Genomic DNA, 26,919 nt, shown 5'->3' on the forward strand with positions numbered 1-26,919 from the left:
CACATGGACTTGTTTTGATTGTCTGTTTTATTTATATTAACATGTTTTTTTTTTTATCTTGTGACTTGTTTTCCTCTTTTACAATCTTTGATGCTAAGTTGTTTATATGTTATTTCTGTGTATTTCTCTTCTATTGGGTCATTTTTGTTGTTGCTAAAATCATAGTATATCAAAGAAGACAGTAGTTTGTATTCAATAGTGTGTTGGATGAAGATAAATAATGAATTAGATTTCTCTGTTATTACGTGTAAGTGGGGGGCAATATGATGGGATGGATTTTTTTAGGGTTTGTTAACTCTGATTCCAAAATTAGCGCCTCTGTCAGACTTACATGTTATGCATAAAGACAGCAGCAAAATCACAATACTACACAAGCACATACACATAGAGCCAGTCATCACTTGCACTGCCTCCGAATGGGGGATGGGAAGATGCAAAAGGAGCAGGTGGTCGCCCTTATTCAGGCACAGCCTCAGTCACATGAACAGAAAATGGCGGAAACCACTGCTCTCTTCCAAGCCCGGTCGGCATCTCTTGAAGAGGAGGACAAGGAAGAGGAGGGGCTAGAGGCTGGCAACAGGAAGTAAGCGACAGGAGCGTCTTCTTTTTCCCGGTAGCGGTGAGTATTAGAAAATGATGACCTAAAAACAGAGGTGTGATGGAGATACAGTAGAATGGATGCTTAATCTTAGCATCTATCTTCATTTGCCACAGCTTAGATTTGACTCTTTATGTCCATAGCAAGATTTTGATTATTTCTAGTGATGTTTTAATGATGATGATGACAGTGATTTGCATCTCTGTGATCATGCAGTCCATTCATAGGAGAGGAGGATTGTCGTGATGGCATAAGCTGTGTTGTCATGTGACTTCTTGTTGTGATGTGAAAATTTGCTTTCTGCGTATGCTCGTGTGATTATGAATCTGTATTTCTTGTAGGTCCTGCTCTTATCACAAAATAAAATGAACTCAGAGGGTAGCGATGGTAGACCTGGTAAGGTGGATTTCAAATGCTATTTTAACAAAAATAAATGTTCTAAATATATATATATATATATATATATATATATATATATATATATATATATATATATATATATATATATATATATATATATATATATATATATATATATATATATATATATATATATATATATATATATATATATATATATATATATATATATATATATATATATATATATATATATATATATATATATATATATATATATATATATATATATATATATATATATATATATATATATATATATATATATATATATATATATATATATATATATATATATATATATATATATATATATATATATATGGTGTGTTTTTAAAGCAGTAAAAATCATGAAAAAAAAAACTAATCAATTAAACGGAAAATATCTTGAATATTATTTGTCATTTAATCAAGATAGTTTCTGTTTAAAAATAATACACCAGGTTCTGTTAATTTTATTAATTTAAAAAAAAAATAGTTTGGCAAATTATTTTGAGTTATAGTAGCTGAAAAGCATCATCATATGAAAACACGAACACAAAATAAAAAAAATAAAGGCCTGATAATTTTCAAGATTTTCTTTTATAAATCATTGGTTGATTGGATCAGTAATTTCAGTTGAACATATTATAGACCTGACAAACAGTAATATTTTGGAAATAAAATAAAGTTGATGGGATTTACACCATGTCCAATAATTGCTTAACCAAAAGTAAGCAGGTGCATAAATTGTGGCACCCCAAAAGCAAAATTACATCAATATTTATTTAGCAGATCCTGTTGCAAAAATAACTGCCTCTAAATGCTTCCTATAGCTACCAATGAAGGTCTGGATTCTGGTTGAATGTATTTTTGACCATTCTAAAAGAAGGACAATTAGATATACAAATTGGAATGCCTAATTCATGTATTTTTGACCTTTTACAGTTAGATTTTCCATTTTTTTTCTAATTGTTCAATGCCAAAATGTTTCTCTCATGCCAAACCTGTGGACTACTAATATTGTTCCAGTGCCACCCACCTCATTGCTTCTTCAAGGGGGCGGTACCCAGCGAAAGAAGTTGTCGGCCCCCCGCATCAGCCTCTCTCTGGAGCAAAGTGAGGACGACTTGGGGGAGACTCCCGATGACCTTGACATCAACGTGGATGACCTTGACACGCCAGAGGAGGGAGATTACCTGGATTACACGGACCACGAGATGGACTGGGATGGTAAGAAAGACCAACAATGGGCTTTCATGAAATATTATATTTAATAACCCACCCAAACTCTCCAATTGGGCAGTTTTATCAATGGCTCGTGGTCAAAAGTCTTCACAATCTTTCAATGCTAATGTTGGCTGTTTTGTTTCAAGATCCGAAGGCAGAAAGACGAGGTCAGACAAGCCAAACCTACAATGCCGTTCCGACGTATTGTGCCGAAAACGAGCGTCAGGATGTTAAGCTGTGGCGAACGGTGGTCATTGGCGAACAGGAACATCGCATTAACATGAAGATCATTGAACCGTACATGCGAGTTATCTCCCACGGAGGTAAGATCTTCATAATTATAAAGCCAAATAGAAAATGGCACATTTTCCTGAGTTTTGTCAGGTCCCCCTGCCAGGAATTGTCATGTTGTTGACTCATCTTTTTTTCTTTTAAAATCTCAATTTAGGGTATTATGGGAACGATGTGAATGCTATCATCGTGTTTGCTGCTTGTTTCCTCCCGGACAGTGACAGAGAAGACTACCATGATATCATGGAAAACCTTTTTCTGTGAGTGTTTTAACATTTCAATTGGATGCCTGTGTTGTACTACAGTACTTCTACCACCAGCTTTACAACCAACACCACTATTAACCACACAGTATTAATAATAATGTATTAAGAATAATTCCAGTGGCTGAGAAGTTTAACACAATTAGGAAATTCATTTGAAACACTTTGAAAAGTAAAAAAAAAAAAAATACCACAGTTTGGACACCCTTGATCTATACCATAGCCATTTGAGAAGTACTGTATTTTCTCGCATATCCACTGTATTTGTCGCAAAAAAAAATCGAGGGTACGGCTTATCTACGCATAAATTACATTTGACATGCGCAAAACTGTAGTGTTTACCAAAATTGATTTTGATGTCTATGAATGAAATTCAAGAAAAGAACCTATCTTGCTTAAAACATGAAAAAACTTACTTATAATTGTGCTTGCCATTGCTTTCTTAGGGTGCCGCCATCTTACCTCGGGATGGCAAACTATAGACTGCTATGGACACACTTCTTGGTTTTACTTCTCACGTGATTTCCTTTTTAAATAAGTCTACGTGTAGGCAAAACCCTTTAGTAATGTACAATCCAACAGATAATCTCTTCGATTTATACAGTATCTCAGAAATACCCCGTGAGATACATTTTCTCAAGATTTTCCCTTAAAAGTACCACATTTGTACTCCTATGAAAACCATTAATATATGTAGGTGAAAATTGTGAATCGGGGGGTATCAGAAGTCAGAAAATAAATAAATAAATGAATATAGCTAGATCCTTGGTGTCCACGAGCACCGTAGCTTCATATATGTTTTTACACTCATTGACGAAAATTATAACTCATCAGCGTCTATGGAAATATTTTGGGAAGTGGTTTACCACTCAAAACTAGTACGGTCGTGACACAGTGTTCCCTCGCTACTTCGCGCTTCAGGTATCGCGGACTCAGAGCTTCGCAGGTTTTTTTTTTGAGGAAAAAAAATAATAATTTAAAGATATTAAGTTAAAATTATAAATTACATCATTTTACAAGAGGTGGAAACAAAATATTCAATAAGAAGTAGTAATTGCATCAAAAAAAAGGCCAAAGAAATGGTCAATAACATGCTGAGAGTTCAGAAATCGCATTGATGACGTCATGGTTGTTTACAGGCGCATCTTCACCGCCCAAAAAAAACAATGTTCACAAATCCCAATACCGATGTTTCTTACGTGCAAAAAAACTGCAGAAGATCCTCCATCCGGACGACTATGATGTTTTTGCTTGGTGGTGCTTTTGTGCACATGTTATACGTTTCTTTAAGCATTTTTGAAGGGGCACGCCTACTTTGCGGAAATGCAGCTGTTGCGGGGGGTCCCGGTCCCCATTAACCGCGATAAGCGAGGGAACACTGTATATGATTAATAGTAGTATGACGGTTAATGCGTGTTTGCGTGTGCATTTGGGTTTACAGCTACGTGATCAGCACTTTGGAGCTGATGGTGGCAGAGGACTACATGATTGTGTACTTAAACGGGGCCACACCTCACAGAAGAATGCCAGGCCTGGTTTGGTTGAAGAATTGCTACCAGATGATTGACAGAAGGTGACCTAAGCATGTTTTTGAGAGTCAAATGTAAAGAGTATACAAGTAAACCATTACGTGTGCTCATTTGTCACTCAGGCTTAGGAAGAACTTGAAGGCATTCATCATTCTGCATCCATCTTGGTTTATAAGGACCATCCTCGCCATCACCAAGCCATTCATTAGGTAGGTTGGCTTGGCATTGTTTTGAAAAATGTTGTTGATAATGTTGCAATGCTTGGATTTTGCATTATTTTACTTATACTTTCATTTTTGGGGGGTTGATATTCCAATATATCTCAGATTTTGTTGCTGTGTTTGTTATGGCATTCACGTTGGGAGATGTTATTTTATATTCTTTGATTGTGCAATTGTGTTTGTTGGATGCGTCTTATTTCAAAAGTCAGGACAATTTTCTATACTTTGTATAAATTGCCTTTTGAGAAAAAAAATCTCATCCGCTATTTTTTTTTTGTTTGAAGTACTGAGCTTGGCGTTGGTTTTGATGTTGCTGTTTTGTTTGTTGGAGTTATTGTCAAGTCTAGCGGTATCTTTCTTGTCATTTTCTTTGGTCCTTATCATCGCGTCTTGTTGTTGACGTTTGTAAATAATAACACTATTTCAGCACCAAGTTCAGCAGCAAGATCAAGTACGTGAGCAGCTTGAATGAGCTGCAGGAGCTCATCCCCATGGAGAGCATTCACATCCCAGAGTGCATCATTAGGTGAGACCTTCAACCAGACACACCATGGAGGCTATCTTACACTTATCCTTTTACATTTCAGACTGGACCAAGAACTCAAGGAAGCAGGAGAGAATTCCAAGTGAGCAACAAAACTAGCAATTTATTATATAACTAGTATACTAGTAAGGCAATTACCTCTAGCAATGCACTCTTATGGTGCCTTGAGATAAGAGGCCATCGCCTGGACGTTTGGTCATCTGGTTCGCTCGCTTTCAAATTATGAGACAGAGACAGAGTTGAAAGCGAGCAACCAGGCAATCTTTTGCTCTCAAAAAATTATAATCATGAGAGAGAGAGAGATAAAGAGAGAGTCCGTTCTACCAAACGTCTGGTCGACACTCCGTCCGTTCTACCAAACGTCCGGTCGACCAAACGTCCGAATGCCACCTACCTTGCATGTTTTTTTTCTATGTGCGGCAAAACTGGAGTACCCAGAGAAAACCCACACATGCCCTTGGAGAACATGCAAACTCCACACAGTAAGGACCGACCTGAGATGTCAATCATTGTATTAGAGTGTACAATTGAATTACTACTGAAGAAAAACAGCATTCTATTTGTACCGAGTGGTGAAAATCGGATGTGGTGTACGGCAATGCAAAAGTGTTTAAGGGCTGATCTACGACAGCGCTAACAAAGCAAACCATGTGTCTCTGATTCTCCGTGTAAAATTTACAGCCTGGAATAAAACCCTGCGGATGATGAATCATGCTGTAGAAAATCCAAGCCGTTGTAAATCGCCACTCACAAAAAGAACGACTCCATTATGTATGGTGTGTGTGTGTCTTTCGTTGCAGAGTGAATAGTTTTCTGCTGGGAACAGAGCCAACACGGTCAGTGTCTGTCTGTGTGTCTGTGCGTGTTTAAGAGATGGTGTGTTGGCTGTCATTTGGTGGTTAAAATACTGCGTCTGTCTTTGTGTGGGTAAGAGAGCGCAACGTGTTAAATGAGAGAGAGTGTGTATGAGAGAGATTTGTGTGTGAGTGTGCATCTATATGAGATGGTGAATCATGTAAAAATAAAAGTTACTGGTTATGTAGCTTAGATACCGAAAGCGGTATCAATCGGTATGTTTTTTTTTAGCTACTGTGTGCAGATTGTGTGTATGTGTGAGAGTGTGGATGTGCATGAGAGAGCGATATTCCAAAAAAATTGAATGGTCAAAAAAGGGGAAAAGTGAGGTGTATGTGATAGAATATATGTGAACATGTGTGTGTGTGTGTATAATCTGTAATCTGTTATGTAACATTTGTCTTTTCTTCCCAGCAGAACAAATGAAGAGGGTGCCAGCTTTCCATGAACAGGATATTCTCCTTTTGGTGTGTATGTTTAGATGTGTGTGTGTGTGTGTTATTATAAGACAGCTGTGGCCAAACTACCACCTGCCGCTCGTTACATAGTTTTTATTGGCCTGTGGCAAGTTATGAAAATAGCATTGACTACATACAGCCCACTAAGGAATCTTAAATTCACTGTACATTCTGTTGCATTTCTCAGATTGAACACTAGATGGAGTTAGTCACTTAAACAGTAGCTCGCCATAATCAACGTGAGAAACTGGCGGATTTCTGTTCTGAAAATTAATTTTCTTAACTTTTTGTAGACGATGGACATTTTCTCTATGTTCTGCAAAGTTTGTCTCAGTGGTGTAAATCTAAATATAGAGATTACTTTATGTATTAAATAGAAGAATGTTTATATATAGATATATATTACAATATCCTTATACCTCTGGATCACTTTCTTGTCCATTTCAGTTCTGTATGTCAAAATGAAAAATCAAATGCACTCAGGCCAGTATTCAACACAAAACAGTGCAGTGTTATTTATGTTACCTTGACAAAAGAATAAATGAAGATGTTGCACTTTACTGTCCTGTAATATTGCAATGATAACTTATATTGCTAATGCTTATTTGAGTGTTAGATGGGCTTCATCGGTACATATACCTCTCATCGTCATACTCCAAATCATCATCGTCTTCCCCTAGTTGTCCGTAACGGAACTTTCTGTACACGGTCCCGTCCTGACTCATGTACACAATATCCTCTTCCTCATCCTCATCTTCACGGTCTTTCCCGTCTGCGCTACGTTTGCCCAAGTCCACCATCTGCGTGCCTTTGTAGCACGAAGAGGAGGAGCTATAGCCTCCGGAAGCAGATCCGGAGGCTGAATCCAGCTTCTCGTAGCCACATGGGGTCCCGTCCGAAGATGTCCTTTTGGAACGGGAACGTCGGATGAGGACAATGGCGGCGACGAGTCCAGCTGCGAGAAGGATGGACGTGATGATGAAAATCACTAGGTTGCCCCTTGCCTCTCCATCATTGTCCCCCTCTTCATTCCTGAATGGAAGGTTGTTACTGAGGATGCATTCCCCTGAAGAAAAAAAAAGCATGAAATAAGCACAATATTTCATCATCAAGTTTTTTCAAATTGAATAATTATATGAATTAAAGGGTGAGTGTCCTGCGATTGGCTGAAAACTAATTTGGGGTGTCCCCTGCCTACTGAGAAAGTTACCCCCAACCACCTGTTGGTAGGGATTTTACACTTAGTGACTGTTTCTATTTACTCCAGCACCCTTTGCGACCCTTGTGAGGATAAGCGGCTTTGAAAATGAATGAACGAAAGTATGAATTTAATAGATCGTTCCAGAACATTTTATGCCCCACCCTCCAAATTCATCCAAATCTACTTACAAAATACTACAATATATGTAGTTTCTGACTCAATTTTATAGTCCAATTCTTAAAAAACCCAGAAGAAAAATAGGTCTTGAAAAGAAACAAGTACAGAGTACACTTTAAAATTCTATTTTTTCTCTTGTTTACCACCATTACCAAATTAAATCAATCAATAATTGTTCTTTGCCATCACCTACTGTGAGAATATTTCCTCCCAATGAAGCAAATTTTACATTTATTTTAATATAGATTTTTTGGATGGTGCGACGTAGGCAGGTGCGATTTCGTACAGTCCGAATAATACTCTACTCTGTAAATGTATCTAATTCAGTACTTTTAAATGATTTTGAATTTAAATTGTCTATTAATGATTAATCTATACTAGAAAAGTGAAGGCTAATATTTCAAGGATCACAAAAAAGTAAAAGAATGAATTTGACATAACACATGTACCTGTTGTTTCAGTACAGTTGCAGCAATGGTGAGTGTAGGAGCCCGCCATGTGGCAGCAAAGCAGGCAGCGCCCTCCGGATTCAAGAATAGCGTATGGAGGGCAAGTGCTGCAATTGGTGGCTCCAGGACCCTTGCAGCGCATGCAAGAAGGGTGGCAGTCTTCACAGCTGTGACTAGAACCCTAACAAAAATGATTATATTAGTTTAAAATATTACCGAGAGTTCACTTTAATTTCCAACCATTGAAAACCATCTTGAGTTGATTTAGGGCCTAAGGCGATAAAACAATAACGATGATTATCATCAAAAAACCTTCGATAAGTTAAACTGGAATTATACCACTCAAAGACCACAAAGAACAAATAATAAATAATTAAGGAGGAAAGTAATGAATTTATTCACAGTAGTTTCAATTTTGAAAGACAAAAGATGTGAATATATATATATATATATATATATATATATATATATATATATATATATATATATATATATATATATATATATATATATATATATATATATATATATATATATATATATATATATATATATATATATATATATATATATATATATATATATATATATATATATATATATATATATATATATATATATATATATATATATATTATATTTTTTTTTTTTTTAATCGTGCTAACAATTTTTATCATATCGCCTAGGCTTAATTCTAAAAAAAAATCTCCTGTATAATACAGGAGAGTATTAAATCAAACCGATCTTACGAACCTTGGTTAGTGGGTACTTGGTGGTATCGCATGCAGACAAGCATGTGTTCCCTGTCAGGATGTAACCAGGCCCACACGATTCACAATGAGTGCTCTTTCCTGAAAAAAAAATCTTCAAATTAGATTATTTGCAGTAGGAAAGGCTACTGGATGAACACTAACCGTTCATTAATAACCAGTGAGGGTTTTTAATTGAAAGTACAGCTTGGACTTTTTCATTTGCTCCTTATCCCAAATTTCTACCCAAGACAGCTGCGATGCGACCAATGTTGTTCAAGTTACTTTTAAAAAAAGTACTACAGTTATATATATACTTCTCCGGAAAAGTAATCAAATTGTGTTACTAGCTACTCAATTATAAAAGGAAGTCAAATACTTTTCTTTAACTGTTAAATATTATTTGGGGAGCTACCAATTCAGTGTCTCCTGCCTGGTGTGCATAATTGGCGAGAATAGGCTTAAGCACCCCCAGTAATGTTTGTATATTTCCGCTCTGAAAATCCTCCACTCTCAGTTTGATCTGCACTTGGCATTGCAGCATGCTTTTGTTTAAACAGAGTATTGTGTGTGTTTGTGTGTTCTTTTTTTTTCCATGTTAGAGTGAGAAGAGCCATGGGGACCCCAAAGGGTTTCTCAAGAACCCAACGCTCCCAACTGAGACACCACAGCGAGAGAGAGAGAGTAGCGGAAACCTCTGTAAGTGACACACACGCTCACGTGCCAGTGCAGATGTACTTGTGAACATTGCCTCCAGGCCGAGGGATTGGGGACAATGTTCAGTTGAATAAAAGTCAATCCTGTTTGCTCACAGTGTGTCTCACAAGTACAGATAAAGATGTTTCATACATTGAAAAATAGTTAATTAGAAGTTACAGCAAAAACATATTTTTTCGGTCTGTTATGTAACGTGTAAGCAATAGTTTCAATACTGATGAAAATGTGTCAAGTTAATCTCTACATGTTGCGAATTTCTGCAGTAATCAGACAGAAAATCACAAGGGCTCTCAGGAGAAGGCACCAATTCAGGCATGATGATGTTTTCCCACATAAAGGTGGAATGGAATGTATGTCCCACTGTGATTACCATAAGAACATCAAGAACAACAGGCCTTTAACTTATAAAAATCAGAGGTAAGTGCAAAAATATGTTTGTTTTCAAATCACTGTTTTGTCTTGTACACAGCGTTTGTTCCTTTTGACGTAAAATTGCCCCCCCTCCCCCAATATCATGTAGCTCCATGTGCGATACAAACTTCATACAACCAGATTCATTTAGACATACTCGAAACCCTTCTCAATGAAGTAACGGACAATTTTAAACTCAACCATCAGCCAAATTGAATTCATTGAGTACCGTTTGAATTCGGGACATGTAGTTCTTACTTATATCAGTCCATTAGCATTCAAATGTAAATGTATACTTTACAAGCATGGAAAGTGCACATCTTATTTGAGTACGTAACAATCCGATGAATCAAATGCAATCAACTAATTCAACGATTAATATTATTATGCTATTGAGACAATCGCTTGTTGCTGCTTCCTCTAATATCATCCATTTATTGATTTTCTGAACCACTTCATCCTCACATGGGGGTGCTGGAGCCTATCCCAACTTACTTTGAGCCAGAGGCGTAGGACACCCTGAATTTATGGCCAGCCAATCACAGGGCACAAGGAGACAAAAACCATTTGCTCTCACACTCATACCTCGGGGCAATTTAGAGTGTCCAATCAGCCTACCATGAATCTTTTTGGAATGTGGGAGAAAACCAGAGTACCCGGAGAAAACCCACGCAGGTCCGGGGGGGCGAACATTCAAACTCCACACAGGTGGACCGACCTGGATTCGAACCCGAGACCCCAGAGCTGTCAGCCCAACATGCTAAGCACTCAAGGACCCGGCCACCTTCTTCAAATATCATTATAAAATTAATATCAAGAAAAAGGTTAATTAAGTTAATGTGGTGCCAATGTATCAAGGAAGCACAGAATATGCATTTTTACAACATGTCAATCAGCTGACCTGAGCAGGTTGCACAGTTGCTGTGGCAACGCTCACAGTCGGAAGTCGTGCCGTGGTCGTCTCGGTGCTGGTAGAATCCAGCAGGGCAGTGGTGGAGACAGCGGCCTTCCTGCGGCATCAAGACCAGCCCCGCCACGCAGCTCAAGCAGACCCCATCACCCGTACACTCACCGCAATTTGGGTCGCATGCCTCGCACGTTCCGGAATTCCGGTTTCCATAGTGACTTTGAGAAGGGGGCGCAGAGGTCAGGGTATGGATATAACGTTTCATTAAACAACAAAGCGTAAAGGCGTCATCGGCACGGTCGGTGTACAATTCATTGGAATAAACCGGCCAAGATTTAATTGCAATTTAACGCCACATTAATTTCATCCAGCTCCATCCGCCAATTAAACATCAGCATCAATTAGCATTTTACAGCCGCGTGAAGTGAATCTCCAACATAATTGACGCCACATGGCTTCAAAGTAATGACGCTGGGCGGAAAGTGAGGCGCCGAATTGTAGCTGTGAATTCCTAACATCTTTGAAATGTGCTTGTAAACGGAAATAAAACTAAGGACGTATTCACACCAGTGGACAAAACCACCTGGTCGGGATAACGTGGAAGTAAGCAATCATGGAGAAATTGTGGAACATTTGGCCATTTGTATAGAAGCAACATCCATTTTATGTGTAAATGTATATTAATACATGGGCAGGCTCACAGTTCTGAGATCGAGGGTTCAATCCCAGGTTTGGACCTTTGTGTGGGGCATTTGCATGTCCCCCCGGGCTTGGGTGGGTTTTTCCAGGTACTCTGGTTTCCTCCCCAGCCTAAAGACATGCATGGTAGGCTAGTTAGACACTCTGAATTGCCGCTTGGTATGAGTGTGAGCATGAATGGTCGTCTGTCTCCTTGTGCTGTGATTGGCTGGCCATCAATACCAGGTGTTAACTACCTGGTGCCCATACCCTGCTGTGATAGGCTCAAGCACCCCTGTGACCCTTGTGAGGATAAGCGGTCTAGAAAGTGATTTAATACCTAGAAGTCACCTCATCATGTCAAACCCTGAACAGCTAACATACTGCAAATCAAACAATATATCCTATAATGCCTATGGTTACAGAAGTAGAATGCATCTGGGATTCGAACCATGGAGTCCAAGACCACCTTTGTGGCATAGTATCCTTCTGGCTGTTTAGTTGTTGGTTTGTATTCAAACCAGCCTACACCAACTGACTTTTTTCAGTCGGTTTGACCTTTGGATAAGGTCATCATGTCAGAATATTAATTCATCACATCATGTAGGAATTTTAGATGAGGTGACAGAAATGTGGCGACATTGAAAATTGATGAGCTGGGATCGCGTTAACATAATATAATAAATTTGGGAAGTGGTTTTTGACCACAATGTCAAAAGCAGTAACAATAGATACATTTTTTTTTTATGAATCAGGAGAAGGTCATGTTATATTGCAAAGTTGATCACTGACGATATCACATATTGCAGATAAGTAGCGGAACAAATATGAACAAAAGACCTGGATGCGATGATTAACGGACCCCTTGACTAAAGCAGCCAAGAGTGGGGGCTGATGGGTAGGTGATAGCGAATGAGACCTCCAAATAATCCTGGCTCTTTCCTTAACGCCGTCCCTGGCACTATTCAACACTGACGTCTCATTGCGAGATTGTTGTGGGATACCGAATGTTTATATAAAAGTTTTTTGAAGTTACCTGCGTTGACATGTCTCTAGACACTCGCGTCCTTGTCGAAAGAGCCCATCCTTGCAGCTCAGACATTCGTGGCTTTCCTTTCCATTACAGGACCGACAGGTCGGGTGGCACGATTCGCATTTTTGTCGCAACTGGTCAGCGTAGAAAGCTGCCGGACATTCGTCCACGCAACTGCCATCTGGTTAAGAACAAGAGTCTCATTGTTTTTCTTAATTAAAAAGAGCTCAGGGAAATACATTTCCAAGCAATACATGCTGTATTTTATAACTTAATCTAAAAAAGGTTAGTCACTAACTAAAAAGGTTAGTCGGGAAGAGAGCCATAAACAATTCATATTTTCAAACATTATTCCTTGAGAGCCATACTTAGAATTTAAAAGTAAAAATACATGAAAATGTGAGCATTTATTATTCATTTCACCACTTTGAAAGAATAAAAAAGTCTGAATTCTTTTGAGAACATTATTTCACTGTTGCTAATCAATGAGTATCAATGAGAGAATGCATGCAGCGGAGCAGCCTAATGAAGAAAAAATATGATTTAACAAAGCACTAGAGATAGTTTTGGCGTGATGATCCCATTGGTGCGTCCAGGACTTCACCAGCGGTTCCCATATTTTACCACACAGGTTTGCGGAGAGCTATATACAGCCATCAAAAGAGCCACATATGGCTCCCGAGCCATAGTTTCCCTACCCCTGGTTTAGTGTATTATTATTATGATATATTTTTTATGATGCAATTTAAAGAAAGTAGACAGCAAACATTTTATTACAGATTTAAGCCAGTGGAAACCCTGTTTAACGTCGTCTGTTTGTACTATGAAACATCTGTTGCATTTCTATAAATAGTGATTCAATGGCTAACATGACCTTAAAAGAAAAGACTCACTGAGAAGAAGATATCTTTGCTTGCAGTCTAAGCAGCGGTTCTTTCCCGGCCCAAAGCAGCGACGGCAATTTTTGTGACATAGCCGACATTTCCCCCTCTCGTCGAGGTACTCGTGCCTCGAGCACTCGTCGTCTGATGGCACACAACGACCGTGACCCGCCAATCCAAAGCCATCTCTACAGTCGGTGCAGGAGTCGGCCCGGGGCCCCGAGCAGGTGAGGCAGGAGATGTCACATTCTTAGAAAAAAAAAGTAAGTTGATATTGTTTTCCATTCTATTATACATTCAAAAAAAAAGAAGAATGACCCAAACACACATTTTTGCATGCGAGTTAAGTCAAAGTCACCTGATTTTATGCATCTACCGATTACCGAGTGCCTGATCTGATATTGAGGAAATGTGCTAAGAGGGAAAAATAGCATACCCAATCTTTTTTTTCCTCCAAATTTGATCCAATCTATCCAACATTAAAGGACAGAAGGTTCTTTTCGGGTTTTTTTTTTTGTTGCAAATCAACTGTGCTGCACAAAATAAGGTTGCGATCAAATCATTTTTAAATATTATTGGCTCTCGCCAATAAACCTATATAAAAAATGATACATTTAACTATCTTTATTGTGATTTCCGGATATATGCTCTCTTTGTTTTGCAAAGTTTGTTTTACTAGTGTAAATAAAAATATATAATATAGTATTTTATGTATGCATTTTTTGCAATATTAAGTTAGATTAAATTAGATTAGAACTCCAAATGATGCTATTGGGCCCATTTTTTTTAATGAAATGATCGGATCTGGAATAGCTCTACAAAAATGTATTTTACCTGAATATCAACACTAAAAAAACACAGAGAAAAATTCTGAAAACTATATTTGGCTTCCATACACCAGACCCTAAATGTGAGTTTAAACACATTTACCAAAAATTAACCTGAAGAGCCAAATCCTTTATTCAATCATTCATATTTTGAACTGCTTATCTTCACAATGGTCGCAGGCCCATTATTTAAATCTTCTGTTATGTAGAAATAATGACCTTGATTTTTGTCCCACTTAGCTTCTTGCAAGAGCCATATAACCAGTAGCATAACTAATATACTACAGTGGAGTTGAGAGTTAAGTATTTGTCTTTAGAAGTACAACAGAGCTTGCAAACTCTACTTTTTCAAAACTTCTACTTGTGAACTTACTAATTCGTTCCAGAAGTGGTTTCTTGGATTTTTCACAAGACACATTTTAGATTGAATAAGCATATTTCTTTCCATGACCTATAATACTACCCCATGAACCTTTTAAAAATGATGAAAGTATACCACCAATTTCACTTGAAATATGCATGCAATATATATATATATATATATTTTTTTTTAATCTTAGAAAAATATTTATTCCGCCATTAAAATTAATAGAAAATCAATTTTCCAATGGAGTGGAACTTGGATTTTTCCACATCTTGGACCAAATGGGTTCCCATAGGACTTTTCGTAAAATGATTATTTCATATGTAGAGGTACAGCTGTACATGAATAAATGACCTGTCACTTTGTGTGCTGTCCCTGTCATTCTAAAAGATCCCCTTCCTACCTTCGCCTGGCAGACATAATTTCTTTAATCCGCCCCATGTCTACGTGTGTGACAGTTTGTGTGATGGACTGGATTACCTTGACATTCTTCTGTCTCGTCGTCCATGAAGGTCCTTACGGGACATTCGGTCAGGCATTCTCCATCATGTAATATGTTCTGTGGGTTGACGCATGCATCGCAGTCGTCATGTCCGATGCCGTCGCATAAACGACAGGAAGGGTGGCAACCCAGGCACTCCCTTTGCTCGTGATCACCAAAGAAGCCATCAGGGCAGTCAAGTACGCATGTGCCTTCATGTAAGAAGTGATACTCCTCACAGACTATGGAGAAGAAAACATTTGTTTGGATTTTGCATGTTCTCCTAATACAGGGGTCAGGAACCTTTTTGATATAAAGAGCCATAAACTATTCATATTTTTTAAAATTTGAATCCTTGGGAGCCATGCTCAGAATTTAAAAGTCAACATACATGGAAATATGTGCCTTTTTTTTAGGAACTTCACCACTTTTAAAGTACAAAAAGTCTCTGAATTCTTTTGACAACATTGTTATGTTGTTGCTAATCAATGAGTTTCAATGAAAAAAAACGATGCAAAAGAGTGTAAAAAATGTCAATGCCATAATACAAATGTAACTATTGCTGCACTTTCTCACCAGCAGTTACCATAGTTTACCTCACAGGTTATTGGAGAGCCAGATGCACCCATCAAAAGAGCCATATGTGGCTCCCGAGCCATAGGTTCCCTACCCCTGACCTAATAGCTTTCTTCGGGTACTTCAGTTTTCTCCAGGTACCTTGGTTTCCTTCCGCATCAGAAAAATATGCATGCTATGTTGTTTAAAAACACTAAACCATTCATAAATGAGTGTGTACGTGAAAGTTTATTTGTCTCAATGTGTCATGCGATTGGCTCGCATCCAGTTCAGATTCCCCGCCTACTGCCAAAGTTGGCTGGGATATGCCCTAGAACAGGGGTAGAGAACATACGGCTCGAGAGCCATATGTGGCTCTTTCCATGGATCAATATGGCTCTCTACTAACCTCTGAGGTAAAATATGGAAATGACTAGTGAGAGAGCCGAACTCATTAATACGGATTGATTAGCAACAGCATAATAATGTTGACAAAAAAAGTAGAGACTTATTGTGATTAAAAAGTGGTGAAACGACAATTTTTTTAAAAGAATATTTTTACTTTTAAATTCAGAGAATGGCTCTTTAGAAATAACATGCGAAAATAAGAATAGTTTATGGCTCTCTCTTTCAAAAAGGTTCCAAACCCCTGCCCTAGAACGACTCAGAATATAAAAAAAAGGCTCAGTGGATTCTGGTCATCTTTGCTTCAACTTTTTTCTTGTCAATGTCAAACGTTTGCACTACCTGTACACTCTCCTAGAGGACTGCACTCTTCACATGCTGCAGGGCAGGGTCTGCATTCCCGGACATGGACCACATGTGTGGGAGGACATTGCTCCACACACTGGTGATTTAGCAGTAGGAGAGGTTCTTCACAGCTCAAGCAATAGGAGGCATTTTTCTCACAAGATGCACAGTCGGATGCACAGTTCCGACACACCTGACCGACGGGATAGCCCCTGTCGAGGTCGGTAGAAGAAGACAAATTGAACTTTATACATTTTTTTTTACACACAAATTGACATTTCAAAGTTAAGTGACACCATAGCTCTTGTTAAAAGTTGCTGACTCGGCCAAACTTGGTAGACGTTGTGTCTTAAATCGATTTTATCGTTTTAACTGGCCTCAAATTGCTAACAGTCAAAGAAGAATGAATCTATTATCTCTTAACAGAATTGTAAACACAATATATTGAGTTTCTAAATTGCATCCTTATGTTTATTACATTATTAAAACAGGACAGGGTCTGAAATATGCTACTTTTAGTTCGTTTACTCTTTTGTCAACCTTTTGCAGCATGGACCACAACCACAAAGATGCTTTATCTACCTAACAATTTCCACATAAAACCAGTGGTATTAAAAAAAAGAACTAGTAACTACTCGGATATGTTTTTACAACCTTTTATTATGAGCAATTCTGGATGTAGTTGAAAACCAATACTGTATTTATGCATCTATTACCCTAACCTGACCTCAACCAATGTTTAAATGCCTTTTTCCTTGTCGGAGGTCGTACTTTTGTGACAGTCATGCAACGAGGTCCACCTTGGCGGAGGTAATAAAGTAAGCTCCCATCTCCTGATATGGCCGTTAATGGACACTCAAGGATCTGGCATGCAAGGACATGCAATGCCACTCCCGATTTAATTGCTCATAAATGTCAAGGAAAAAAAGGCAAAATCATGGCCAGTAAATTTGTCAAGGATGAAACTTATTTTTATTTCGGTTTTTTTTGTCTGTATGGTGATCTTTAATGCATGTTAACGGTTCATATGTAATAGTGGACATTTATACTTGTGTTGTCAAAGCGATACCATGGGTGCCTTGCAATATCGGATACAGTGGTACCTTGAGATACGAGCTTAAATTGTTCCGGCTGAGCTCTTATGTCAATTTTCTCGTAACTCAAATGAACGTTTCCCATTGAAAATACACCCAAAACCATTGTAGGGATTTTTACAGATTTAAATCAAGCCTATTTCCAGTCCAGATTTCAAAGCAATAAGGTGCACTCGCTATTTCAGTACATGCAGTATACTACTACGTACAGTACTTGGATTATTGCCTTGCTTACTGCTGTGCGTGTGTTTTATTTCATTTTTTTCGATAGACATTGCTATTCTTTGGTTCAGTTTTTTTATGGTCGGTTTGCTGAACTCACCTGACACACTGCTGAACGCATTGGCCATCCTGTAGGAAGAATGTCATGGAACGGCTAAGGCAGCGTGTGCAGTGCTCGAGGTCCACGCAGTATAAACAGCCAACGGGGCATGCCTCGCACTCGCCACTCAGCCGCTCGCCGAATGAACCAGGTGGACATTTTGTCACACACGTTTTCTGAGGGCTCAGGAAGTGTTCTGGAATAACACAACAGAACAAAATTGAAAATGAACAATGACTTGACCTTTCAAAAGTTAGCTGTCAGTGAAAGGAATTTAGATTTTGGAAAGCATAGTTTTTTTGGGTTCAGTCATTCAACTTAAAAAAAATACATAGGCCTATATATCTACAAATATGTGCAGTATATATATATATTATATATATATATATATATATATATATATATATATATATATATATATATATATATATATATATATATATATATATATATATATATATATATATATATATATATATATATATATAAATATATATATATATATATATATATATATATATATATATATAAATATATATATATATATATATATATATATATATATATATATATATATATATATATATATATATATATATATATATATATATATATATATATATATATATATATATATATATATATATATATATATATATATATATATATATATATATATATATATATATATATATATATATATATATATATATATATATATATATATATATATATATATATATATATATATTTATTTATTTATATATATATATAATGTATGTATGTATATGTATGTATGTATGTATATGTATGTATGTATGTACACAAACATGCACTAGATACTACAAATGTATACATAATTATGACCCTCATAAAGAGAAATGGCATGGAAGATAAACGTATACAGTATTTAGGAGGACATTTTTATAGACCCCAAAGGTTTTAATACTGTATGTAAAGTTTACATAATTTTCTTTTCATGAAAAACCTTTGACCAGATATAGGTATATTTTTCAGAAACAAGATTCAAAACAGACCTCTTGGACATTTGGTACATTGGTTCTTGTTTTTTCCAGAGCAAGATTTGCATGATGGATGGCACTCCACACAATGACCATCATCTGTAAGAAGAAACACTGGCATGAGCCAAACCCTAACAAATTCATTTTTCCCTTAGGTCAAGACTAGTTACTTTACTCTACAAAGGATTCCAAACTCTAAGGGTCACGTTATACTTTCTGACTGTAAAGGCAGTTCATGTGACACAAATACCAGACTGTTCCTTTTCCTCCTGGCTTAGAATTACTATTAAATGTTTATTTTTTGAAATGTTTTAGGAATATATACTAATTGCCAACTTTATTTAACATTTGTTTTGCTATCACCATTCAGGCTGAAATCCAGCATTGATTTTAGACCAAATATTAAATATTTTTTCTCACCACTTAGAAAGGTCTTCATGGGGCACATGTTGTCGGTCATGCACTTTCCATTTTCCAAGTTTTTACCATCATCGCAGGACATGCATTCATCATCCTCCCGACCACTGCATGATGCACACGTGCCGTGGCATTCCTCGCACTCGTTTGTGTCTTCATCACCGTAAAAACCCTCAGGGCACACAGACACACAGTGTCCATCTGTAGAAATAATATTATTTGTGTAATGCGCACTAGTTACTAGTTTTCTATGTATTTTTTTTTAAACATTAGCTTCTTTAAAGAAGTTTAACTACATTTACCTGAGAGAAAGAGGTCAGTTTCACACCAGTAACACTCGTGCTGGTCACAGCTCACACAATTGTCGTCACATGAGACGCAAGTCATTTCCTCGTCCACGCTGTATGTCTTGGCGGGACAGTTTTTGTAGCAGCTTTCCTGTAAGCTAAGGCCAAAATGCCAGTCAAATGGTTACATTTTCATCAGGTGAGAAGTAGAGAAGTTAAGATCACACAAGGCAAACGAGCCTTACTTGTAAAAGCCTTCTTTACAGGACAAGCAATGCTTGGGATTATCTGTTGGAAACAAACAAAAAAAGCTCAGCTCCACTTTTAACAGACAATAGACTCAAACGTAAAAATATTCAATTGGTTTGACAGAGTTCAGAATCCATCCCAAAGAAAAACTATATGGTGGAAACTTGAATTTAACCATTTAAGAACAATATTTGCGACAGTCCTTGTTTATAAAAACACCTTAACGTGGTCAAATGTATCACATTGACATAAATATATAGAAATATAATGACAATGTATGCTTGAGAACTTTCATAACCAGTGTAAGCATACCAACAACACTAGACAACAACAACAACAACAAAAATTCGGAAATGCAACTAATAACATGTTGTTTTGTCCAAATTGGAGGCTACACTTTAAGAAAATATATACATATATGTATTATTAGTTTTCTTTGTCACGTCACAATTTCTTATTCAGTGCACAGTCATGATTTTCATTTTTGCATTATATTTCTCCATAGGCTTTTGCTACCGTTCACTGGCCAAAACAGAAGAAATGCTTCGCAATGTTTTTCACAAATATGGGTGGGGGATTTTTTTTCTTTCTTGGTCCTATCTTGATCTTAACTCGCCGCACGATAAAGACGATTCTACTCATCTACCCACTCATTTTCCATTGAGTCATACACTCTCTCCCAGACCCCTATGTTATTGGTTTCAACTTTGCAAAGGGAATATATTATTTATATAACTTATTTATGTTTTTTTTGTTTTTGTTTTTTTTACTGGGAAAATGCACTTTGTGGAGTAGAACCACCAATTTTGTTATACGCAGCTGTGTCTGATGGCAATAAATGCTTTTGATTTGATTTGAAACCATTACCATTAAATTTCCTCATTCTTTAATGTACAATTTCAATAGTTATTGTTTAGTTTAAGTCTTGATCATTTAAGTTTTGAAGACTCTTAATTTGTGTATAATAGATAGCGGGACTTTAAATAGAGTTAGTTGGTGTCAAAAATGATGTTATCAGTTTGCATTGTAGATTTTTAAAAAACCTTTCATTAAAATTATTACTCAGATTTGATAAATTATTATTAATGTCATTATGGTGGAACAGTGGGTGAGTAGTTAGTGGGTCATCCCCACAGTTCTGAGATCGAGGGATCAATTCCAGTAGAGTTTGTATGTTCTCTTCCAGCTTGTGTGGGTTTTCTTTGGGTACTTGAGGAATAATTACATATATTTATAAATATATATGAATAACAAATTGCACCCAGCAAAGTAGTAGTATGTGCCTTACATAAAACACAGTTCTTGCATCCCTCTTCACAGGCCATGCAGTTGCTATAATCTGGATCCTCTACCTCACCTGAAAGACAACGAGAAAAATCCTTGTTTTGGTAAACTCCAAAATTGCATGGTGCTGATACAACTTTTCTTGCCTTCGCCACACTCCAACTTTGCGCAGGTGCCATCGTTCACGGAGTAGGAGGAGTTGCATCTCAGGCAGTGGGTGGAGCTTGTACAGAGCGTGCAATGTTCTGAGCATGGCTCACAGCTTCTTTCCTCAGTGTGGTAGAAGGCCTCGGGGCAGGCCTCCACACAGCTGCTTTTGTGGAGGTAACGCGCCATCCCAAATTTATCTGCAGCAAATTTATAAAAAGGCTTAGAGGGATTTGTTCAGCATCATATCCGCCCCTGTTTTACACTCTATCCACCATTGGAATACTACAAAACATGATAGATATCTGCTGCTCAGGATGAATTTACTCAGAATGTAAAGTTTGTCCTAAGAAAAGGAAAAAATGTACATGATCTGAAGCATGTGAACCAAATAAAATAAACCCAGAACAGTTGATGTATTTCATAATTCAAGAGAGTTCAATCAATTGCTTCAACAGACAATTGTACCATAATTCTACCATAATCCCAATGACCAATACATCACCTGATGGAATATTATTTCTTTCCAAGTGTAGCAAAACTAATTAATATAGACAATATCTTACAAATAGTAATAAGATATGATCTTGCCTCACCAGTGTTGCAACTCGTACACTTAGCAGGCCCCGCCTCCATACAACTGGCACAGGTGTGATCACATAGGTGGCACCGCCCACTCCTCGGGTACTTGCCTTGGGGGCACTCTGTCAGGCAGCGGCCCTCGTCCAAAACGCTGCAAACACAACCCACCGAAATGATAGATTAAAAAAGAAAAAACAATCGTATTGAATTACAGGAGCGAGAAATAAACTTTTTGTGCAATTCCACACTAATGTTTTGAGATGCCGCAACATTAAAAGAACGCAATTTAGACTGAAAGTTACAATTAGTTTTCTTTGCACTGTCATCAGTTTCAAATGCTTTTCAGCACTTTGGTTTATTGATTACAATTTCCTAGTATTAGCTGGTAACAATAGTGTGACTCAGCATTACAATTGTACAAAGTGAGTCAAACTTACTGTGAAGTAACACAGCTGATGCAGTCTTGACGCCAGGGTCCTGTGCACTTTAAACATGTTGAATGACAGGGGCGGCATGTTTCATTGTTGTCCTGGTATTCTCCTGTAAAAAAATAAAAACAGTAAACAAAGGTTTGTTTCTTGCAAAATCTAATAAATATAAAGCCACTTGAATAGATGTAAGTATAGTATAATACATCGATTTAATTTAAATGAGATTAGTAATTGTGAGTAGTATTTTTAGAGAGTACGTTTCACCCTATTTGATGCATTTCATGAAATCTTTACTTGCATTGTGACAGTAGGATGCATCAGTAGTTTGAAAATATTCATTTTCCTTAACCGCTTATCCTCACAAGGGTCGCAGGTGATGCTGGAGCCTATTCCAGCCAATTTTGGGCAGCAGGTAAGGGACAGAATGAATTGGAGGGTAGCCAATCGGATCACAGAGTATAAGGAGACCATTCACGCTCAAGCAAGATTGAAAGTGACATGAAAACCAAAATTGGTGAGGGAAAAAATGATTGGATTAGTTGAATGGCAAAGTAGTTAGGGGAAAAAATGATTCAATAAAAATATAGATAAAGAAACAAGAGTATATAATCTATTAATTTGTGTTTCTCACATCTTTTATACAAAATTGGTATACTTTGCTCATTTTCAACGTTTAGTTGATAGTATATTGAGGACTGTGGATGAAATAATAGAATTTACTTATAAAATGGTATGAAACTACTTCTCGAATGTATTAATTGTGTGATAGACTTCTATTTAATTTGTTCACAACCTTGTTTGGTGCCTCGCAACAGATTTGCATAAATACATTCAATAACTTAAAAAATAATTTGGCTTTGATGCTTTATCACTTTGTTGATAATTTGGGGGGAAAAAGGACATCTGGATGTGTAAATTTTCCTCCTGAATTCATTTTCAAGGTATCTAATCAGAACTCCATAAAATCAGATGACTTAAACGACACTCACTATCAAAAATGTGCAATCTGGACATCCCAAGTATTTAGAAAACTCCACTTATTTGGCAATTAGTATAAATGAGATACTTCCAAATGAATGAGAGCGTGTGACTGCAAACAACAGAATGTGTGCTGTTTTCTGTTGTGTTTATTTAGACTGGAGGACGTCAGCCAATAAATGCGGACAGACACTGACCATCTGTGCAGGACATGTGGAGAACACATACGCCCTCCTGTAGGCTGTGACCGCTGGAACAGCTGCTGCAGTTACCCCAACTGGGTCCGACACAGGTGAGACAGCTGGCGTCGCACCTGTAAGAGCACAGGAAGTCATGGCGGAGGCTCGGTAGAGGCCTGCCATCCGTAGATAAGAGTTTTTCCCACTCCTGAACGCACACCGGCAAGCTCACCTCCTGCACATCTCGTGCCCGTCGGCTATCTCTAAATTTGTTGAGATGAAGCCACTGCTGCAGGAGGCTACACATTTCCATTCCTCCATCAGGTAGCCATTTGCACACCGAGTGCACGCCTCCACGTCGGGACCTGATGAGCCAGAAAATAGAAAGATAAGGATACATCACCTTTGATGGAACCCGAGGTACTAAAATCTGTCACTTTGAACGAGTAAAATATACTGCCACTACTACTACCACCGTATTTCTGAACTATAAGTTGCACTTTTTTGTTTAGTGTCTGGTTGGGCTTAAGACTAATAACCAATTGTGACTTAAATGTTTTTTTTAACCCTCTATTAGCACCTACAGCCTGTTATGTTGATTTTTTTTTTTTAGGTTATAGATATCTGAAAACATCTTTTAACACAGGGGTCGGGAACTTTTTTGACAAAGAGAGCCATAAACAATTCATATTTTTTTAAACATTATTCCTTGAGAGTCATACTAAGAGTTTAAAAGTAAAAATATATGAAAATGTGTGCATTTATTAATCATTTCACCACTTTGAAAATAAAAAAAAGTGTCTGAATTATTTTGAGAACATTTTGAGCTGTTGCTAATAAATGAGTATCAATAAGAGGAAGAAAATTCAGAAAATTTATGATTAAAAAATCGCTAGAGAGCATGTCGGCACCACAGTTCCAGTGTGACGCTCCCATTGGTGCGTTCGGGACTTAAGTCTCTCAAAAGCGATACCCATATTTTACCACACAGGTTAACAGAGAACCATTTACACCCATCAAAATAGCCACATACAGCTCCAAAGCCATAGTTTCCCTACCCCAGTGTTAACAGCTGTAGTCCATTTTAGTATTGTAACTTTAATGTATGCAAACCGGAGCAAACCCACGCAAGCCTGGAGAGAACATGCAAGCGCCACATAAGGAGGCCCAAACCTACGATTTAACCCTCAAAATCTCAAAAATATGAGGCTGACGGGCTACGCACTGCTATTCCAGTATGACTTATAAATATTTTATATCCTTCCATTGTGTATTCTCTGGCTGGTGCAATTTATAGTATGAAAAATAGAGTAAATAAAAAATGCGTGTGGGATAAATAAAGTTTAGGGAAATACTGTGTATCTATATTTTTTAAAAAGTCGCTTACCTTGGCAAAAGTTTTACGGACTCTGTGGAAACGTGAAAAACTGTTAAACTGTATGCCTAAAATGTGCATATTTTTAACAAGGTAGGAACTGTCCGAGAGGGAGCTTGAATCACAGGGGAGTCTCAAAACAGTAAAAAAAAATCAGTTTTAGATACATTTTTGCCCTTTAATGAACTCTTTGCTTATTATTATCATTAAAAAAAGTTGTGAAAAAAGTTTAAGAAATATTGTTCGACCTATGTACGTTGCTACACTGGCAAAAGTTGTATTGAATTTACTGTTGTAAAGTAGCCATTCTTCTTCTGTACTACTTATCCTCACGAAGGTCACTGGGGATGTTGGGGCCCTCTCCCAGCCAACTATGGGAAGCAAGCGGGTGACACCTTGAATTGGTTGCCAGCCGATTGCAGGGCACGAGAAGGCAGACACCCATTCACACTCACGCTCATACCTTGGGTCAATTTAAAGTGTTCAACCAGCCTACCTTGCATGTTTTTGGGATGTGGGGAGCAAACTGGAGTACCCATCAAAAACCCACACAGGCCTAACTGCATTTCCTCTGAGATATCTGAATTTTGAATCATTTGGTCATTCCCATTGTATTTTGTGAAAACATCTCCCCCAAAAGTCTGAGTCAATAAAATCTCACCGGCACAATCGGCGCACACCGGGTGGCAAGGTTTGCATGCACCCTCGTCTTCATTGTAGTACATTCCTGACGGGCAATTCCACTGACATCGGTTTCCACGCAGACTGGATCCAGGTTGAAAGAAGAGAGAAAAAGGAGATGCTATAACTTGGCTTGACATAGTCAGACTCATTTGTCGAGAGTCCCACACACAGAGCTAAATACAGATTAAGGATCTGGTCCCGAAACTTCTGCTTGTGTGTCCTTCTGAATCTTTAGGAGAACTGGATTTCCATTTCTATTTGAAATCGTTAATACAGATAACATGCAATGCATTCTTATTTAGAGACCCACTATCACCTCAGGTTATACATCACTGAATTGGATAGATTGTATTTTCTTTGGAAAATAAACCAAAGGGTGCAAAACACAGTATTAATCCCATTTGGCTAGAAACCATTCTCAATTGCTGTTTTCCACCGCTGAGTCACACGCCTTCTGCCAGATCCTTACCTTGAAATACTTTATCAGTAACAACCATGTAAAGGCAAACATTTACATAAATTAATTTTATTGTACAATTTCGACAGTTATGGATATATCATTTGAATACTAGTTGTGTGTAAAACTATAGTAGGACTTTAAAGCCTGAGAGTTTTTGTTTTTTAAATAAAATCTCTGCTTTGAATAAAGGACTGGATAAAATATACGTTCGGAATGCAGCATACACAAATGTACTATGGTTTGCATCGCCCTACAGTGGAAATCAGAAATAGCAAAGATAAGCCTTATCTGAAAATGGACTTAAAAAAAATGTGATTAGGGTTTTTCCATTTGTTATGACACTGCAAAGGGCCAATGGAGGAGTGTGAATTGTTTACTAGGCACTTGTCGGGGGCCACATCAAATGCTCAGCTCACCTCGAGTCTGCTTTGCATTCTGTACAGATGCTGGAGGACATGCACACCAAGCACATCTCGCTGCACTTTCGGCACATTTTCGCATCTGTGGGGTGGGAAATCAAACAATGCATATTGGTGAGCAAGTCATCTTAACTCGCACATATGTACTCTCATGAACTCAATTCTATCAATCCCACAAAAACATGCATACCTCGCATACACCAAGGTTTTATCATTAAAGTATTTCCTTGACTTTTCTGAAGTAGAAACCATATGTATATATACGTACATATACACACATATATTTAGATACATATATATATAGATACAAATGCATACATGTATATAGATACATATACATACATATATAGATACATATACATACATATATATAGATACATATATATACATATATAGATACATACATACATATATATAGATA

At 37.3% G+C, this 26,919-nt stretch overlaps 2 protein-coding genes across 5 annotated transcripts in view; one reads left to right on the forward strand and one right to left on the reverse strand.

Moving 5' to 3' along the window:
- The first annotated feature begins 187 nt into the window (after positions 1-187).
- prune2 (prune homolog 2 with BCH domain) lies at positions 188-6,943 on the forward strand. Of its 4 annotated transcripts, none has more exons than XR_013329455.1 (11): positions 188-619; positions 940-994; positions 2,030-2,230; positions 2,374-2,550; positions 2,676-2,778; positions 4,223-4,354; positions 4,433-4,519; positions 4,959-5,057; positions 5,119-5,157; positions 5,876-6,002; positions 6,345-6,943. XR_013329455.1 is itself a non-coding variant. In XM_077737648.1 (11 exons), exons 2-11 carry the CDS (start codon positions 964-966, stop codon positions 6,376-6,378), a joined length of 939 nt encoding a protein of 312 aa, XP_077593774.1. In that variant the 5' UTR covers positions 190-619; positions 940-963; the 3' UTR covers positions 6,379-6,943. The 4 variants fall into 4 exon arrangements, 3 of the variants coding, with proteins under 3 accessions (XP_077593774.1, XP_077593776.1, XP_077593775.1); XM_077737648.1 differs by having other exon boundaries at positions 190-619; positions 5,876-5,911; XM_077737649.1 differs by having other exon boundaries at positions 193-619; positions 5,876-5,911; positions 6,348-6,943.
- LOC144211002 (proprotein convertase subtilisin/kexin type 5-like) overlaps positions 6,467-26,919 on the reverse strand; it is a 32,779-nt gene continuing 12,326 nt past the window's right edge. Inside the window, exons 17-37 of the mRNA XM_077737976.1 lie at positions 26,496-26,580; positions 25,597-25,700; positions 23,793-23,925; positions 23,579-23,694; positions 22,410-22,512; positions 21,987-22,123; positions 21,390-21,590; positions 21,248-21,316; positions 19,956-19,998; positions 19,726-19,868; positions 19,427-19,624; positions 19,022-19,105; positions 17,985-18,180; positions 16,566-16,780; positions 15,263-15,505; positions 13,604-13,840; positions 12,714-12,891; positions 10,994-11,217; positions 8,969-9,066; positions 8,216-8,396; positions 6,467-7,454 (exon numbers count right to left, since the gene is read on the reverse strand). Coding sequence (XP_077594102.1) covers positions 7,012-7,454; positions 8,216-8,396; positions 8,969-9,066; positions 10,994-11,217; positions 12,714-12,891; positions 13,604-13,840; positions 15,263-15,505; positions 16,566-16,780; positions 17,985-18,180; positions 19,022-19,105; positions 19,427-19,624; positions 19,726-19,868; positions 19,956-19,998; positions 21,248-21,316; positions 21,390-21,590; positions 21,987-22,123; positions 22,410-22,512; positions 23,579-23,694; positions 23,793-23,925; positions 25,597-25,700; positions 26,496-26,580 — 3,431 coding nt within the window. The 3' untranslated portion in view covers positions 6,467-7,011. The remainder of the gene's footprint in view (positions 7,455-8,215; positions 8,397-8,968; positions 9,067-10,993; positions 11,218-12,713; positions 12,892-13,603; positions 13,841-15,262; positions 15,506-16,565; positions 16,781-17,984; positions 18,181-19,021; positions 19,106-19,426; positions 19,625-19,725; positions 19,869-19,955; positions 19,999-21,247; positions 21,317-21,389; positions 21,591-21,986; positions 22,124-22,409; positions 22,513-23,578; positions 23,695-23,792; positions 23,926-25,596; positions 25,701-26,495; positions 26,581-26,919) is intronic.

Source organism: Stigmatopora nigra, chromosome 17 (assembly GCF_051989575.1).
Source record: "Stigmatopora nigra isolate UIUO_SnigA chromosome 17, RoL_Snig_1.1, whole genome shotgun sequence".
NCBI classification, from domain to species: Eukaryota; Metazoa; Chordata; class Actinopteri; order Syngnathiformes; family Syngnathidae; genus Stigmatopora; species Stigmatopora nigra.

What these genes read in the sequence shown, in the direction of transcription:
- prune2 (XM_077737648.1), top strand. Translation starts at nt 964, where the DNA reads ATGAACTCAGAGGGTAGCGATGGTAGACCTG. An exon ending in CCACGAGATGGACTGGGATG is followed by an intron (nt 2,231 to 2,373) that starts GTAAGAAAGACC and finishes TTTTGTTTCAAG; the next exon opens with ATCCGAAGGCAGAAAGACGA. An exon ending in ATCACCAAGCCATTCATTAG is followed by an intron (nt 4,520 to 4,958) that starts GTAGGTTGGCTT and finishes ACACTATTTCAG; the next exon opens with CACCAAGTTCAGCAGCAAGA.